This window comes from Pongo abelii, chromosome 11, assembly GCF_028885655.2.
Source record: "Pongo abelii isolate AG06213 chromosome 11, NHGRI_mPonAbe1-v2.0_pri, whole genome shotgun sequence".
Lineage (NCBI taxonomy): Eukaryota > Metazoa > Chordata > Mammalia > Primates > Hominidae > Pongo > Pongo abelii.
Genome location: NC_071996.2, coordinates 43,071,574 through 43,088,514, shown reverse-complemented (window position 1 = coordinate 43,088,514; position 16,941 = coordinate 43,071,574). Strand labels below are relative to the sequence as shown.

Genomic DNA, 16,941 nt, shown 5'->3' with positions numbered 1-16,941 from the left:
GAATTTCTAGAATCTAAGCAGGAATTTTATATGACATTGAATAATAATGCTTGATAATGCGCGGGTAGTAAAGAAAAGAAAAAGAAAACATGTACCAAAAAGGTGCAAAAAGGTTATAGATCAAAGTTGGCCATTGTAATGGGTTAACTTTGAGTGACCAATCAGGCGGTGAGGCCTGCAAGCTAGCGATGGAATAGTGGGAAGTCAAGAGTAGACCAGGGTAAGAGTAGAGAGATAAGGTCCAGCTGATATGAGTGACCAACACAGCTCTATGAATTAAGAGAGGGTGATTCTAGGTAGGTCCCTGGAGCAATAAAGATGAGGTACTATGAGCTTGGGTGTTCGTATGTCATTAAATTCCATAGAATGTAAGCAGTGGAAGGAGAAGATGAAAAAGCTGCCAGCCAGTGGTAAAGCAATAAATAAATGGTGTGTAATTGTGATAGGTGACAATGCAGTCAAGGAAAAGAGAATATGTGAATTAATGCTGTAAATGTTTAAGTGAGTATAACCTCAGAAAAAGCTTTCCTTCTTCCTTAAAATGACTTCTCTGCTTTTATTCTGGATACAAATGTCTCCTCAGACATTTCACGCAAAAATCATTCTCTTCTATTTTATCAACCTTAACTTGTTCCTTTCAATGAAGCCTTTCCCTTTTGCTTTCAGATAGGCTCAGGTCACTCTCATTAGATAACACATTACTAATGTCATTACTTTCCGCATGTTTTCTTCTCAACTTCTCAGAATCATGATCTATATCCATTGTCTCATCATTGAACTCCTAAAATGGGTTTCAGCTTCTGTTGTTATACAGGAGTTTCTAAATTTATTTGCAGCCACATCTAGAGATGATTATTATTATTTTTGCAAGTTTTATACCATTTGCCTTCTCCAGGACAGTTTTCTCCACGGATAGTCCATCCAAGAACTCCTTTTTTTCTTTAGCCTTCTCTGACCCTGCATTTTCTGGTTTTCTCTGAGGACCCTCTATATAGCTCCTGTGAGCATTATATTTTATTCTCTTTATTCTCATTTAAGGCTTTGTGTTCCATTCTCTCTCTTATTATATTTATCTTTTAAACCCATCTAATTCCATGTTTTTAAAATGTGAATCATGCATATATAGTGAAATATAAAAATATAATAAATACATGCAAAATAGTAATAAAATATCTTCACCCCTTTATTTATATTTCTGATATCCTTTACAGTTATTTATTTGAATGTCTGTCACTGAAACTTAACATGTCCTCCTACCTCTCATCTGTTGCCTTCCTTTCTTAAATATGATATCTCTTTTCCTGTTGTCACAAAAGAGGTTGAAACTTTAGATTTTCCAGTATTTTTTCATCACCTATTTCCATCTGTCAACAAGTCTCATTTCTTTGCTCCAGATGTTTGTCAGATTTTTTTTATTTCTCTCCATTGCAACTACCAGCTCAGCACTGACTCAGCAGGAGTATCTCAGTAAATATTTTTGATTTCTTAATTTTGAGCTCTCAAAACGAGAATTGTATGTGAGTCCACAAAACAAGAAATCTTTGACATATGTAGCAATATTTAAATATTATTTACTTCTTCTTAAAAGTGTTTTTAAAATATTAATTATGTCACATGGATAAATTTTTTCCATATTCATAGTTAAGAGTACATACACTCATTTAAACGTTAAACTTGTTTGTAGGAAATATTTATTACTGCTTGGAAATATTAGAGATATATGTCTCCCTATACTTTTTCCATATGTTTATTGACTTGAATTTAGAGAGAAAATAAAAGACTTAAAAATGAAGATTCTTGTAAAATTATTCAAACATTGATTTCCAGGTAATGTTATATAGACATTTAAGTGTCAAAATTTATATCATAGGAATAAAGTACAGTACTTTAATATTCTGTTTGAAGTTAAAACATGGCAGATGGTATTGCCAAGGGAAAATGTGAACCATAATGGAGTGAATTAGCTGAATTCAAAATAAAAACATGCCTTGAAAAGTGGGCATGAATCCTGTTTTTGAACAATAGAGACTTGAGCTCTTTTAAAATGTAGCCAAACACAAAATAGGAATCATGTACGAGTTTAGTTTAGCTTAAAAAATCAGTTTCTTTCACCTATCATTGACTCTTCTTCCTCCTCTTGTTCCTCCTCCTCCTCTTCCTTTTCTTCTTCTTCCTCCTCCTCCTCCCCCTCCTCTTCTTCCGCCTCCCCCTGCTCCTCCTCCTCCTCCTCTGGTATTACTTGCTTTGTGAAAATTGAAATGTAATAATTTTCTCCATGCTGAAAAGTCATTTAATACTAACAACGAAAGATGTACAGGAAGCCCCATTAAGGTGTTAAAAATTTTGATTAACTTCCCATGGTATATCATCTCTAACTGAAACACATACTGTAATTTTGTTTTATTTCCTTTTAAGCACCAGGATATATGTTTTCTCTCTTAATTTAGCTCTGTATTTCTGTGACTGTAAATAATGTGCCGAAAAGTTTTTCTTTCCATGGCAAAGATTCAAATTAACATGGGATCTTGCTGTTCTATAAGTACATATTTTCAAATGGTCTTTGATTATGTATATACTTTTTCAGTATGCTCAACAATATATAAAAGGTCTTGGTCGACAGTTTAACACCTGTTACGATAACAACAGTGTAGTGTAGTTTAATACCATCTCTTAGAGTATATTTTGCATCTTAAAGCAAGGGAACACATATATAAAAGAAATGGAATAAATTTGATTTACCATAGGAATAATGCTGGTAAGATAGGTTGCAAGTCATGAAACAAATTAAAAACTTCTTTATAATATTTTGACAATTCTAAGTCAGCTCATGAGCTCTAGAAGTATAGGCTCTGGGCAGCTAGTTGTTAAATATTTGGTAAATTCATAGTTATAGGAAAATATCAAATATATATTGAATATATAAAGGTGCATAAACATGGACTATTCAAGAAAATTATAAATGTGAACAAGCTAATATTATATATATGTACATGTATATGTTAAGTATTTGTTTAAGTGAACGGATGGGCAATGAGGCAGGGTGTAAATACATATATAACATGAAAAATGAACTATAACATGGTGTAATATTTTTAATGTGCTATGAAACATTATATATGTGTGTATATGTATATAAATATTTTTTGTTTGTGAATAATTTCCGCTTCTCCAGTGTGTGCTATTCATACACATAATAATTGTCCTACATAATTACTCAAAATTGCAATGTAGTGAATCAAGAAAGGCTCAAATGTAAACTTAAGAATAGCAGACCAAGAAAGAAACAAATTGACAAATAAGTTAAATAATTTTGAAGCTTAAACAGAAAGAACAACTCAAATGGCCTATATCTTTATTTTCGCCTAAAAGAAAAAAAAATATTTCTGAAGTTGTTTACAGGAAAGACAACTTTTCTCACCACAACACTTCAACATTATCATTGTTCAAGCCCCTACACTTATGACTTAAAGAGACTAGCAAGTTTTAAGTATTTCTAATCAGCATTTTTCTCAGATACTTATTTACCCATTTGCCTCTGCCATTAACAATGGACTTTATGAGGGTACCTAAATCCAATTTATTTTGTATCATCAGCTCCTAGCACATAATAGATACCTAATGAAATATTTGTTAATGAGTGCATGAGTACAGTGCAAGAATAAGTTTGAGAATCGACCACAAAACCAACAATAATAACAAAAAATTTGAAAAGTGCAGTAGTGTCCAAGGGTAGACTGGTTTTATATTTTCATCCTTTTAGCACAGGGTTCTGCTACCTGTGGTTGAGTGCTTTTTATATTACAGGATTCTTTAATCAATAGCAACATATTTAAGACTTTAAAAATGATTTGGGATAGGGCTGTAATACTTTCTCAGACAAAACTGCACATAAATGAAGAAAAAGAAAATGTGAATAAGGCCTCACAGAAAAAGAGAACGCTCTACATTTCATTTTCATTCAGGAGATAAAAAATGTCCAATCATGTACTCATAAAATATATTCAAACTTTTACAATATTATCTTATTTTACTTATGATCTGAAGATGTAGCCATGGACATGTTGACTTACAGAGTATTTAGTTTGTATGAATTTTGAGTGATTCTAGTGCATCTGCTAGGAAATTGGAAATTACAAGCAGCTTTTGTCAAATTAAAAGCTTATGCTCATGTAAAGGCTAGCTACTATTGTTCATCTGTAGGGTTTTTATTTGGCTTTCTTTTTTGTTTCTCTTACTTTTTTGCATGTAGGATAACCCACTGTTGACCCCCACGCTAGGAGAGGACACAATGACATTCTCGATTCTCTTCTTGACCAAGGCCAGCTGCCGACATAAAAGAATTACCTGATCTTCATTTTAGTGCCAGCATGAACATTTTTTGGTTATCTCAGGTTTTCTTTATCATATGTGACAAAGGATCTAAATCATACTCACTTAGGGAAGCCAGAAAAGTAGGAAGAAATGGCACATTTATTGTAAAAATTGCAACTCAAATTTGAGCTCTAGGGAAACAGTTTAGCAATCAAAGAAGAGAATTTTAAATCCAGAGAAAATGATTAATTCCAACTAGTCTTGCTTTTCACAACTGTTCACATATGTAGAGTATAAGGATAACATTTAATACTGTTTCTCTTAAAAAATAGACTTATTTATTATTTTCTTTCACTCCATTACCCTTCTCACACAAAAATCAGAGCTTTGTCACTAATGTTAGCTTTCTCAAATTTATTCACGAGCATTTATAATAATTTGAATGTGTATTTTTTCAGCTGGAATATAACTGCTTGTGACAGGAAAAAAAAAAGTTTTTCCTGAAAAGTATACCTGTATCTAGACTAATTCTGATGTCCATCTGTACAGTTGTCAGAAGACAAATACAATTAACTTTCAGGGTCCTTTAAGAGTTTGCTAGGCCTTTGGGCACTCCAGTGCTACCAAATGTGATCTTTTTACCTATTTATCCAAATGTCAATAATCAGTTGGAAATTAACTCACGATATGTGTTCATTGCACTGTTTTCCTGCCCAAAACTGTTAAAGAGTCTAATTAAGACAATAAAGTTATTTGTATTATGACAGTTTCTGATAAAATTTCTATAATTCTGAAAGCCACTTTTAAATGTCCCTTATAAAATTATATGTTTTTAAATTTATAAGTGCAAGCTTATTTAAACAAAGAACATTTTTTAGTTTAACAAATACTACTTTATTATCCAGATAAAATTTAGTTACACAATATACCATTTGATTTGGACAAGTTTAATATTTTCTGGATTTGAGAAAGTATTTTTAGTAGGGCTACATGTACCCATTTGATACTCTAAAATCAATTTTTCTTGGCTATATCATATAGTGAACACGTATTTCACAACTGCAAAATTTGAAGTCAGATAGGTTCAAAATCAATAGTAATTTTGTCAATGTTAATATCAGTAGGGTCTCAAAAACCAGGGACAAATATTTGCATTTCTTCCTATTGCTAAAGACCACATTTAGATACCAAGAATCTATGTTCATTAATGATATCTCAGGTGCATCTATGTAAGTTATTACCTTAAATTACAAGTCTCTTTGTGCAGTTTTACGAGCTTGGAGAGGGTTCTTTCTCTACATTTGGTTTATAATCCTCAAAGGTTCTCAAGGTGCAAATTCCATTCATTTCTTTACTTTCAATTTCAGTTTAAGGGGCAAATAAATTATTATTTGCTTGACATAAAATGTTTACTTAATTTTGATAGGTTTAAAACCTTTTACTTTTATTCAGTTGATAAATTAGTTAACTCTAAAAGTGATTCCTACACAGTAAGATTTGGCTTCACATATAATGATACCATATCTAATCACTACTGTTTTCCACAGGAAAAGAATTGTGTAAATTCTGGATTAAAAATAGCTTTACTTAGAATAATTTTATACATAATTTTTTTACATTTATCTCAGCCTCTTCCATGAAAGTATCACAAATTTAAAATGAACAGGGATTACTTGGAAAAAAAGAGAGTGACTTCTTTCTCAATGCTAAGACCTTTTTCATATTTTGTTTTCTGTGTGTGTGTCTGTGTGGTTTTTTTTTTTTTTTTTTTTTTTTTTGAGGCAGAGTCTCACTCTGTTTCCCATGCTGGAGTGCAATGGTGTGATCTTGGCTCACTGTGGACTCTGCCTCCCGAGTTCCAGTGATTCTCCTGCCTCAGCCTCCCAGGTAGCGGGGACTACAGGCACATACCACCATGCTAGGCTAATTTTTGTATTTTTAGTAGAGAAGGGGTTTCACCGTGTTGGCCAGGCTGGTCTCAAACTCCTGACCTCAAGTGATCCGCCTGCCTCGGCCTCCCAAAGTGTTAGTATTACAGGCATCAGCCACTGTGCCAGGCCTGTTTTGTGGTTTTAAATATGGAGATTTCTTGTTACACATCTTATAGCTAAGGAAAAATAACATTTGATATAATATCATTATATATTTCTGTGTTATCTTTCTATTTGGTGAGACAATGTATTCTAGGGAAGACAATATAGGCCTGGATTAGTAAAGCCTGAGTGTGGTTCTTGGCTTGCCCTCTTATTGGCCATGTGGACTGTGGATCATTTACTTCCTAGTCATAATTACCATAGCTGTGAGAATTAGGGCTAAGTAGGTTAGTTGGTACACAAGTAATTGTGCTTTTTACCATTACTTTTAATAGCAATAAACACATTTATTTGTGTACCAACCTATAAATAGTTTATTTAATCTGTTCACTCAAAATAATATTTTTATTAGTGCATTTGCAAGTAGATTAATATTAAGTAAAATCTTTAATGTGCACATTTCTTATGTGAACTTTGGAATATGTTAAAAATAGATGACAAGAATCAGATTAGACAAGTAAGCACATGTCTGTCCTGGTCTCACAGTTCCTCCTTCACAGTATAACATTACCTGCCATTTTAATACATATTTTTCCTGAAAAAGTTAAGTGTAGCAATACATTTCATTTGCCAGTCAGTTATTTTATATTGAATAACATTTTTCATCCACTGAGAGCATAACTTAAAGTCTTAAAAATCTTGACATTAATAAAAGTGTAGATTTTTAAATGCCTTCTTCAATTATATCTTACCAATAAAATATTAGTTGGATTTTATTGGTAAGAAAAACAAAGTTTTTCCTTTCTGATTTATAAAGCTTGTAAATATGAATGAAATTTTCTTCAGGATTAATATAATTGAGATTGTAGCCATAACTCATTTTTGTTTGTCTGTAAAACTCTACAGTGTTTATTTTACACAGCATTTTCAAGAAAAATATCAACTATTAAAACAAATTAAACAATATACATAAATAATACATATATTTTTATTTAGTGAAATATCAATTTGTACTTAAATAACTCCAGCGAGTATAAACAAAATATAAGTCTTTAATTTTTCTGTATGCAGTCTCACTGATTCTTACATGACTATTCACGTATATTATTCAAATATGCCGATGAGGCTGCAGGAAAAAGGGAATGCTTAAACACTGTTGGTGAGGATGTAAATTAGTTCAGCCACTGTGGAAAGCAGTTTGGAGATTTTACAAGGAACTTAAAGCAGAGCTACCATTCAAATAATCCCATTACTGGGTATATACCCAAAGGAAAATACATCATTATACCAAAAAGACACGCGCACTCATATGTCCATCAACCTGCTTTTCACAATTGCAAAAATGTAGAATAAACCTAGGTGCCCATCAATAGTAGACTGCAAAAAGAGAATGTACATATATACCGTGGAATACTGTGAAGCAATGAAAACAGCCCTTTTGCAGCCCCATGGCTGGAGCTGGAGGCCATAAACCTAAATGAATTGATGCAGGAACAGAAAAGCAAGCACTGAGTGTTCTCACTTATAAGTGGGAGCTAAGCATTGAGCACACATGAACATAAACATGGGAACAAGAGACACTGTGGACTACTTGGGGAGGGGGGGAACTACCCATTAGGTACTATGTTCACTATTTAGGTGCAATATAACTATTAAGAACTAAAAAAAAATTACAATAATTTTTAAAAATTAGGAAATATACACCCAGCTTTTGAATCAATGCTTCCCATATTTTTTAAAACTTTATTCACTGCTGATGTCTGATAGTTGGATAAAAACTTCAGTAGATGTAACTTCAAATTAAGAATTAAGAAGGAATTATATTTATCTAAAAGCATAGATTTCTGTATAGTCCTATGAATACTGAATTTTTTGAATGAATGAGTGAAATACATGGATTATATACATTCTGTTTTTCTACATTTTATTTTATGACATGTTGTTTTATTTTGGCGTACTCTATGTGTTCTTTCTGCATGATATTTTCTTCCACATCCCCCCCCATTACATTTTGTTTTATAAGATTACTAAAATAAGAATTTCTGGTTTTGCGTAAAACTGTATTTTAAGATGACTTCATAAGATAAAATAAAATCCAAACTAGAATAGTTACATTTAGCAGTCTAAGTGGACAAAATAAAAAGTTATGATGCATTCATGTCTATATTCATAAATTAAATATGTATTTACCACACAATTTCTAATTACCTTGTGCTGAAGGAGTAATAGAGAAGAAAAATCGAGGAGTGATCACTGTCCTTGTTGAGCTTACAGTCTAGTGGAGGCAAAAAATATTTATAATAAATGATAATGTAAGGAAATACAAGTGGAAATTTGCCATTCTAATAATCTGTGTTGTGAAGCAGAGCACATGGTACAGGGAAGACACAGAAGACTTCTGGAAAGAAATAGTTGAGATATGAAAAGTAGGAAGTAATTAGGCAAACAGGTTGAAGAAGAGCATTTGAGACAGGAAACAGCAGGCACAAAAGGTATTTTGGTAGGATGTTGAGTGCATCCTATGATTTGTATGACTGGTTAACTATTTTTTATGATAAAAATTATTTTATTGGAAACATAAACACACTGTATATTAACTTCTGAAATGTATTATTTTTATTCTAGTATGAATGTTACTGCTGTTACTAGTAATGTCTTTTTGCACAGCTCTGCATACTACAAATAAATGTACATAAATACTACAAATTAACAATTTAATTTCAGCCTCTTGTTCTGGACTGAATGGGGACAAATGCCCTGTATTGGAAAGGCTCGCTTGGATGGCTCAGATAAGCTTGTCCTTGTAAGCATGGGAATAGCATGGCCGAATGGCATCTCCATCGACTATGAGGTCTGTTGGATTTCTTTTCAGTATTTAAAGTGCATTAACTGACAACTTTCGTTTACCTACTTTTAGTGTTCCTTTATTTTCTTAATAAAACAATCAAATATAGTCTGTAACATTACTTCTCAATCGATATTTAGGAAAACAAATTGTACTGGTGTGATGCTCGCACAGACAAGATAGAGAGAATCGACCTTGAGACTGGAGGGAATCGCGAGATGGTGCTGTCAGGAAGCAATGTGGATATGTTTTCAGTTGCAGTCTTTGGGGCTTACATCTACTGGTCTGACAGGTAATTTATTTTTTCATAAGTATTTGAGTCTCAAAATGTTATTTCAGTGCCAGTTGCTTTACCCTTGTAGGATTTGCCATTTCTTAGCAAGGTCGCAAAAAGGATCCCACAAAGCCATGTAATTTCCACAGAAAAGGCAGGTACTCTTGTTATTCCAAGCGCAAGCATTTCAATGTCACAGACTAAAGTTGGTTTCTTTTCCTTCTGTTGGCCCATCTGTTATCTTCAGCTTAAGTAACTGGCTTGACTTTAATTAGTCGAAGATTGTTGATCATGTATGTTCAACTTTTTGGCAGAGCACATGCAAACGGGTCCGTCAGAAGGGGCCACAAGAATGATGCCACAGAAACGATAACCATGAGAACTGGCCTTGGAGTCAACCTGAAGGAGGTTAAAATATTTAACCGAGTAAGAGAGAAAGGTCAGCACTCTTTAAATAATACATAATACGTATATTTTATGTGATTTCTCTCCAATTTTTAAAAACATTTGTCAAACTTAGAAATTCTTCTATGAGTCTAAAACCTCAAAACCTTGTCTTTACATCTAATTTCCTGCAAGTATCACAGAGTAGCCTAATACAATAAATATGTCATATTTCATACAAAAGCGTACTTGCCCAGGACAGCACAGGTACATGGACATGTTACATACCTGGCATGTCTTGATTATAGGTTTTGGCTAAGGAATATAGAAAAACTTGAAACATGTATTGATTGGATAAAAAATTAAAAGCATAAATAGGATATTAGAGAGTAAAAGGCAGTTGAAATTTTTATACATAATATGAATCATATTATATATAAGTGATTATGGTCCCAAAGGTGATGCTGTTAGTGTAAAATATTTCCAAAATCATTACTTCCTTAAAATATTTATTTTAAACTTATAGGACAATGATTTGGGTATTTAAAATTTGTTTACCTCCATTAAAATAAATTGTAACTAACTTTTTTATATCAAAGGAAGTTATAATAATGTTGGAGATAATAATAATGAATTCACAAAGGAGAATTAGACTGGTGAAGAAATTTTAATTGCATATTATATCTTCACTTGAAATTGGAGTAAGAACTTATGCTCAGCATATTTAGGAGGTTAGGCACATTGTAGTATAGATTTCTTTGATGCTTTCCATATCTCATAGATAGAGTTTAAAGCAGTGCATTATTTCTGGTGATATCAATTCATGTTTTAAATGAACAATATATGAAACACTATAATCTAAGTATCAGGTTTCAAAAAGATTTATATACTTAACTGGCTCATTAAGGGAAAAATTTAATGCTTAATTTGGATGGTGAATGAAACAGAATATGATTTTCCAAACAAAGAAACCCAAGATTTAAACTGCTGTGCTTTTTAAAAAACAATACTTTTTAAATTTTTTATTGACCAGCTTACAATTAAGAGCAAAAAGAGAATATTCAACATCAAAGTTTTAATATTTCTTTATGGAGAATTTTGTTTCAAAAACAAAAGAAAAACATAAACATGTGCACGTGTGTATCATTTTTCTTCATTAGGGACCAATGTTTGTGCCAGGGACAATGGTGGCTGTAAGCAACTCTGTCTTTATCGAGGAAATTCCCAGAGAACTTGTGCTTGTGCCCATGGATATTTGGCAGAAGATGGAGTTACTTGCCTGAGGCATGAAGGCTATTTGTTGTATTCAGGAAGAACAATATTAAAAAGTATACATCTTTCTGATGAAACCAATTTAAATTCCCCAATAAGGCCGTATGAGAATCCACATTATTTCAAGAATGTCATAGCCTTGGCTTTTGACTATAATCAAAGAAGAAAAGGTACCAACCGAATCTTTTACAGTGATGCACACTTTGGAAATATACAGCTTATTAAAGACAACTGGGAAGACAGACAAGTAATTGTTGAAAGTAAGTACAATAATTCAATTTTAAATAGGTGGAAATGAGTATCATTTAGATTACTAGAGAAATAATAGTGGTAATTGCATGTAGCAATTACATTTTCCTAGAGTTTATATTCAGGAATGAATGTGACTACATCATCTAACCCCCACCCCCCACCCCCCACCAAATGTCAAAGAAGAAATTAATTGCTAGCATGTACAGCAAATTATAATTATTAGCTTCTAATCATGGAAGGTTTAATATGTTTTATCATAATGTTTCTTATAAATAACTGTACTAAAATTCATGAAAAATCGTTTTTCAGTATAAAACTATTCTAATTGATTTTTTTTTTCCAGTGGGCAAATTGTATCTTTAAGAATATCTGTTCAGTAATAGTTAATCATAGTTTCTCAAGCAAACATCAGAGATTTTTTTTCTGTATATATGTATATATATATAAAATATATATATAATATATAAAATATTTATAATATATATAAAATATATATAATATATATGACATATAATATATATGTAGCAGACTTGAGAAAATGTTATGGAAATGATCTAATATTTTTAATGTTTTTATGGGACATAATTATTCAAGCATAATGTTCAGTGAGGATTATCCACATAATTTAGGGAAACCTTTTTCCTGTCATTCAAGTTTAACGTAAACCATCTTCTTGTTCTTTACACAACTTCTCTCTTCTTGATATCTTTGTGTGATTTCCATATATTTCCCATTCTTCCAGTTTCACTATGTGGAAATCAATTTTTTCTTTGCTTTCTAAATTGCAAAATAATATATAAATTTGTTGTAGAGTGTTCAAATAATATGGATTTGAATATGAAATCCCTGACTCATCTCTGCAACCATCAATCCTGTTTACTTACGCATAACTAACATGTGACATGCCCCAGAATTTTGTTAAGTATGTGTGTGTAATTTTTAATTATAAAAGTGGAATGATACCAAATATATTATTCAGCTAACTGCTTTTTTCGCTTACTATGTATTGCAAAGCTTTTATTTTATTACATGAGGCTTCATTTTACACTTTTGAAAGCCTGTACCTAGTTCTATACTAAAGGTAAGCTAGTTTATTTAATCATTTTTTAATAAAAATTTAGATTTCAATAACTAAACTATAGCTATCCAAGCCTGTATGTGTGGTGGACATTTTCTAAAGAATGAATACAATGAGTGTGTCACTTCAAGGTAAATGACGTACTGTGTGTGTTGCAAATGGTAAAAACCAAACTCTGAAGTAAAAAAATTAGAATAGAAGTCTTGTATCCACCACAGTAACCTTGACAGCTTCCCAGTACTTACAGGCTTTTCTGTTGACATGGTGATAATATTAATGCATGTGATTTGGGATTACTGCATAATGAAATGTGTCAACATTTAGAAGATATGCATAAGTTAAAGAACCAATATTTTCAAATGACATGATAAAATCACGCATGAGTAAATGATTTATTCAAAGTGCAAGATAGACCAATGAATTTTAATGTAATAGAGGATGAAAAGTTCATCACTATGGTTTCAGATTCCACACTGCAACTAACCTTTAAGTAACCAAAACTTGTCACGTGTTGGTGTAGTATGAAAGAATACTCAGTTATCTGCAAAGGCTATTATTAAAACGCTCCTCTCTTTTCCAATTACACAACTTCGGGAGGCTGGAAGCTCTTCATATGCTTCAACCAAAACAACACAATGAGAGGATAAAGAGGCAGATAGGAGAATCCAGCTGTCTTTTAGTAAGATGGATATTAAATATATTTGTAACATTGTAAAACAATGATTCCTTGTTATTATTTCTTGTTATTATTTTTGAAGAAATAGTTACTTTTCTTAGAAGGTGTTATTTAGATGAACACAATTGTTGCATTATTCTAACTTTAAAAACATTGATAAATATTTAAAACAGTTTAAGTTTAAATTTCTAATATGATAAATAGATATAGACATGACCCACATACACAGACTCTGGAGTCTTCAGTAATGATCAAGAGTGTAAAGATCCTCAGATCAAAAAGATTGAAAATTACTCTTCTGGGCTAAGCATTCGGAAAATGTTTAGTACAAAGACATGAAAAGCATGGAGTAGACAAGGAGTCATTTGGTATGATTGAAATGCAGATAGTATGGCATGAATTGGTGTGAGATGAAGTAGGGAATGACATGATGTTGAATGTCTTGGTCTGCCAAAATAAGCAGCTTAAAAATAAAACAATTTTATTTAGGTATAGTTTACACATCATACAATGCACCAAAAAGTGTACACTCAATCTTTTTTGGTATATTACATTATAATTTTTAAAATTGGGGTAAATATACATGTATATCCACATATATAAAATAACATTTGAGATTTTACCTGTTTTTAAGTGTACAATTCAGTGGCTTTTATTGCATTTCCAGTATTTTGCAGCCATCAACACTATATTTCTAAAATTTTTTCATCACTTCAAACAGAAACTCTGTGTAAGACAATATCTCCCCATTTCCCCCTTTCCCTGGCCCTTGGTAATGGATATTTTCTGTCTCTATGAATTTGCTAATTCTAGATATTTCATATAAGTGGAATCATCATGTATTTGTCCTTTGCACCTGGCTTGTTTCACTTAGCGTAGTGTTTTCAAGGTGCATCCATGCTATAGCATGTATCGGAACTTCATTCTTTTTATGGCTGAATAATATTTCACTGTATGTACATACCACATATTTTTATCCAGTCATTTGTTTAAGGACACTTGGGTTGTTTCTACACTTGGCTATTATGAATAATGCTGCAATGAACATTGGTGTACAAATATCCAAGATAAGATGATGAAAAAAAATGAGAGTGTTGAAATGCTAATGCATATATATATATATATATTCATATCATAGAGTATTAAAAGTGGGATTTATATTTCATGAGATCACTCAGTGTTATGTTTAGGTTTGATGTATGTACATACCACATATTTTTATCCAGTCATTTGTTTAAGGACACTTGGGTTGTTTCTACACTTGGCTATTATGAATAATGCTGCAATGAACATTTGTGTACAAATATCCAAGATAAGATGATGAAAAAAAATGAGAGTGTTGTAATGCTAATGCATATATATATATATTTTTTCATATCATAGAGTATTAAAAGTGGGATTTATATTTCATGAGATCACTCAGTGTTATGTTTAGGTTTGATGAAGTGTAAGGGTTGTGAGTGCCGTGTCTGAAGGCAAAGATGCCCTAGGAGGTTTTGTCATATTTTAGATCCTGTTTCAACCATAGTAAATTAAACTGAAAACTTTTTAATTAAAGTATGCATGCAATCAAATCATTCTAATTCTCTCATCCAAAATCAAAGCCAGTAGAATTCATGACACTTTACTGACTGTAGGAAAGTGTTGAAACATATATAGGGAAGTGAAACATGCTGGCCAGGAGTTTGAAACATCGGTCGAGCCCGGGGTTCAAATCAGTTTGCTGTTTGTTTCCTCTGTGCTTTTATGTGTTTATTTCCTTACCTACAAAATGGAAAATCAACCCATACATTTTCTATGAAAATTTTATGAGAAAGGGTATCTAAAGAATATATAAATAAGCATGATTTTAATACAAAATTATTTTACTGTATTTGTGACACATTTGTGGATCATTTAGGGCAGCGGTCCTCAACCTTTTGAACAACAAGAGCTGGTTTGATGGAAGATAATTTTTTCATGGACGAAGGCAGGGGATGGTTTCGGGATGAAACTGTTCCACCTCAGATCATCAGGTAATAGTTAGATTCTCAAAAGGAGCACACAATCTGGATCCCTCATAATAGCGTTTGCGCTCATATGAAACTCTAATGCCATTGCTGATCTGACAGGAGGTGGAGCTCAGATGATAATGCTGAGTCACCTGCTGCTCACCTCCTGCTGTTCCTCCTGGCTCCTAACAGGCCATGGACCAGTACTGGTCTGTGGTCCAGGGGCTGGCAACCCCTGATTGAGGACGATGATCTTTGTCTTAAATTATTTTTAGCATATGAATTAGGGTAGTTAGACAATCAGAAATAATTACAATAATTATAGATATAAAGTAGTGCATTAAGGTCTGACTAAAACTTAAAAATTATAATTAGTCTGTATTGATAGTTTATGTGAATCTTTCTGAATATCCTCCCTACCACACCCCACCTCCTGCCAAGAAGTTGCCGTTTGCTTAACCATTGCAATCCTCTCTGAAAGCTTTTTAGGTGAATGTATAGTTTAACTTGCCAGACCAAAAAAGAAAACAGACAAAACAAATCAAAACTAAAACCCTCAAAACACCCAGTTATTGGCACATATAAATAAATATAAGTAAGATGTAAAATGTGTTTCCATCTAGTTATTCCATTTTATTAAATCTGAAAAACTATATATTCTTTTGTTACATCTCTAACTTGTTACCCAAAACTATATTCATGTTTTTAAGTATTCATGTTTTAAGTATTTAACTAGATTCACATTTTTAGGTATTAAAAATATTTCACAATCAGATTCAGACTTTGATCCTTCATATAGCTGAATATAAGAAATGGATGGGATAAAGGCTTTCTTCTTTAACTTCCCAATTCACATAGAATGAACATTTTGGTCTCAGGTTTAAAAGAAGACAATAGCCATAAAATACAATTCAATATTAATTAAGTGCTTACAGTGTGCCATAGATTATTAGGTATGAGCAAATAAGGATGAAAATGTCTTCCTTCTACCCTTTGGAAGTTCACAGTATAAAAAGAGGAAAATGCAGTAGTTAACTTTTCCTATGAAGAATCAAGATCCCTGGTGAAGACACTGTTAAAGGTCTACACTTTTAGGCCATCTCTGTCTTTAAAACCGCAGTAACGATTTATAAAATATATTTAAAATGAAAATTGGAGATAGCTAATCTCAAAAAGCAAGATAGACTTTTCTTTGAGTGATAAACAGAACAGAAATACAAAGCAGAGAAAATGACTGAAACAGAATTCTGAGATTCCAGGCTACATAGATGCTACAGAGACACAGCATCTAAAAAGAATTAATAATCCAAGGACTGGGGAATACTGCCCCACAGGGAAGCAAGGCTGAAGTAAAGCTGTGCCATCTACTGTAAGGCCAATGACTTGTAGGAAGTGACTAACCCTAGAAGCTTAGAGGCCACAGAAACTGCCTTATGACCAGCTCTGATGCAAGTCCATTGCAAGTTATTGACTCTACAAGCTCTCATATGCTCTGTGGAGCAAAAACTCAAATGAATTATGAAGGAGAAGGCTGCAGTTTAAGGCGCAGAGGTTGAATGAAGTCCACTCTAAAGCCACCCAGTAGAGAGAAGTGAGTACTAAAAGAGTGGTTAAAAAATAACCCCTTTAGGATGCTCAAATTCAATTTCCACAACACATGGATTCTTAAGAAAGACAGCTTTAAAAACCCCACCAAGCAGAAGATGAATGAAAATGAAAATGATAGAAGAATCTGAAGAATATTTACTTGGGGTTCATCAACGAGGCAAAGAAAAAAAAAGTATGAAAAGAACAAGAAATAGGGACATCCAGGAGGCCAAATATA

General features: G+C 32.5%; 1 protein-coding gene across 1 annotated transcript in view; it reads left to right on the top strand.

Annotated features, from left to right (window-relative positions):
- LRP1B (LDL receptor related protein 1B) overlaps positions 1-16,941 on the top strand; it is a 1,899,171-nt gene that overhangs the window by 1,413,763 nt on the left and 468,467 nt on the right. The window contains exons 38-41 of the mRNA XM_024243817.3: positions 9,069-9,195; positions 9,330-9,481; positions 9,778-9,902; positions 11,008-11,379. Coding sequence (XP_024099585.3) covers positions 9,069-9,195; positions 9,330-9,481; positions 9,778-9,902; positions 11,008-11,379 — 776 coding nt within the window. The remainder of the gene's footprint in view (positions 1-9,068; positions 9,196-9,329; positions 9,482-9,777; positions 9,903-11,007; positions 11,380-16,941) is intronic.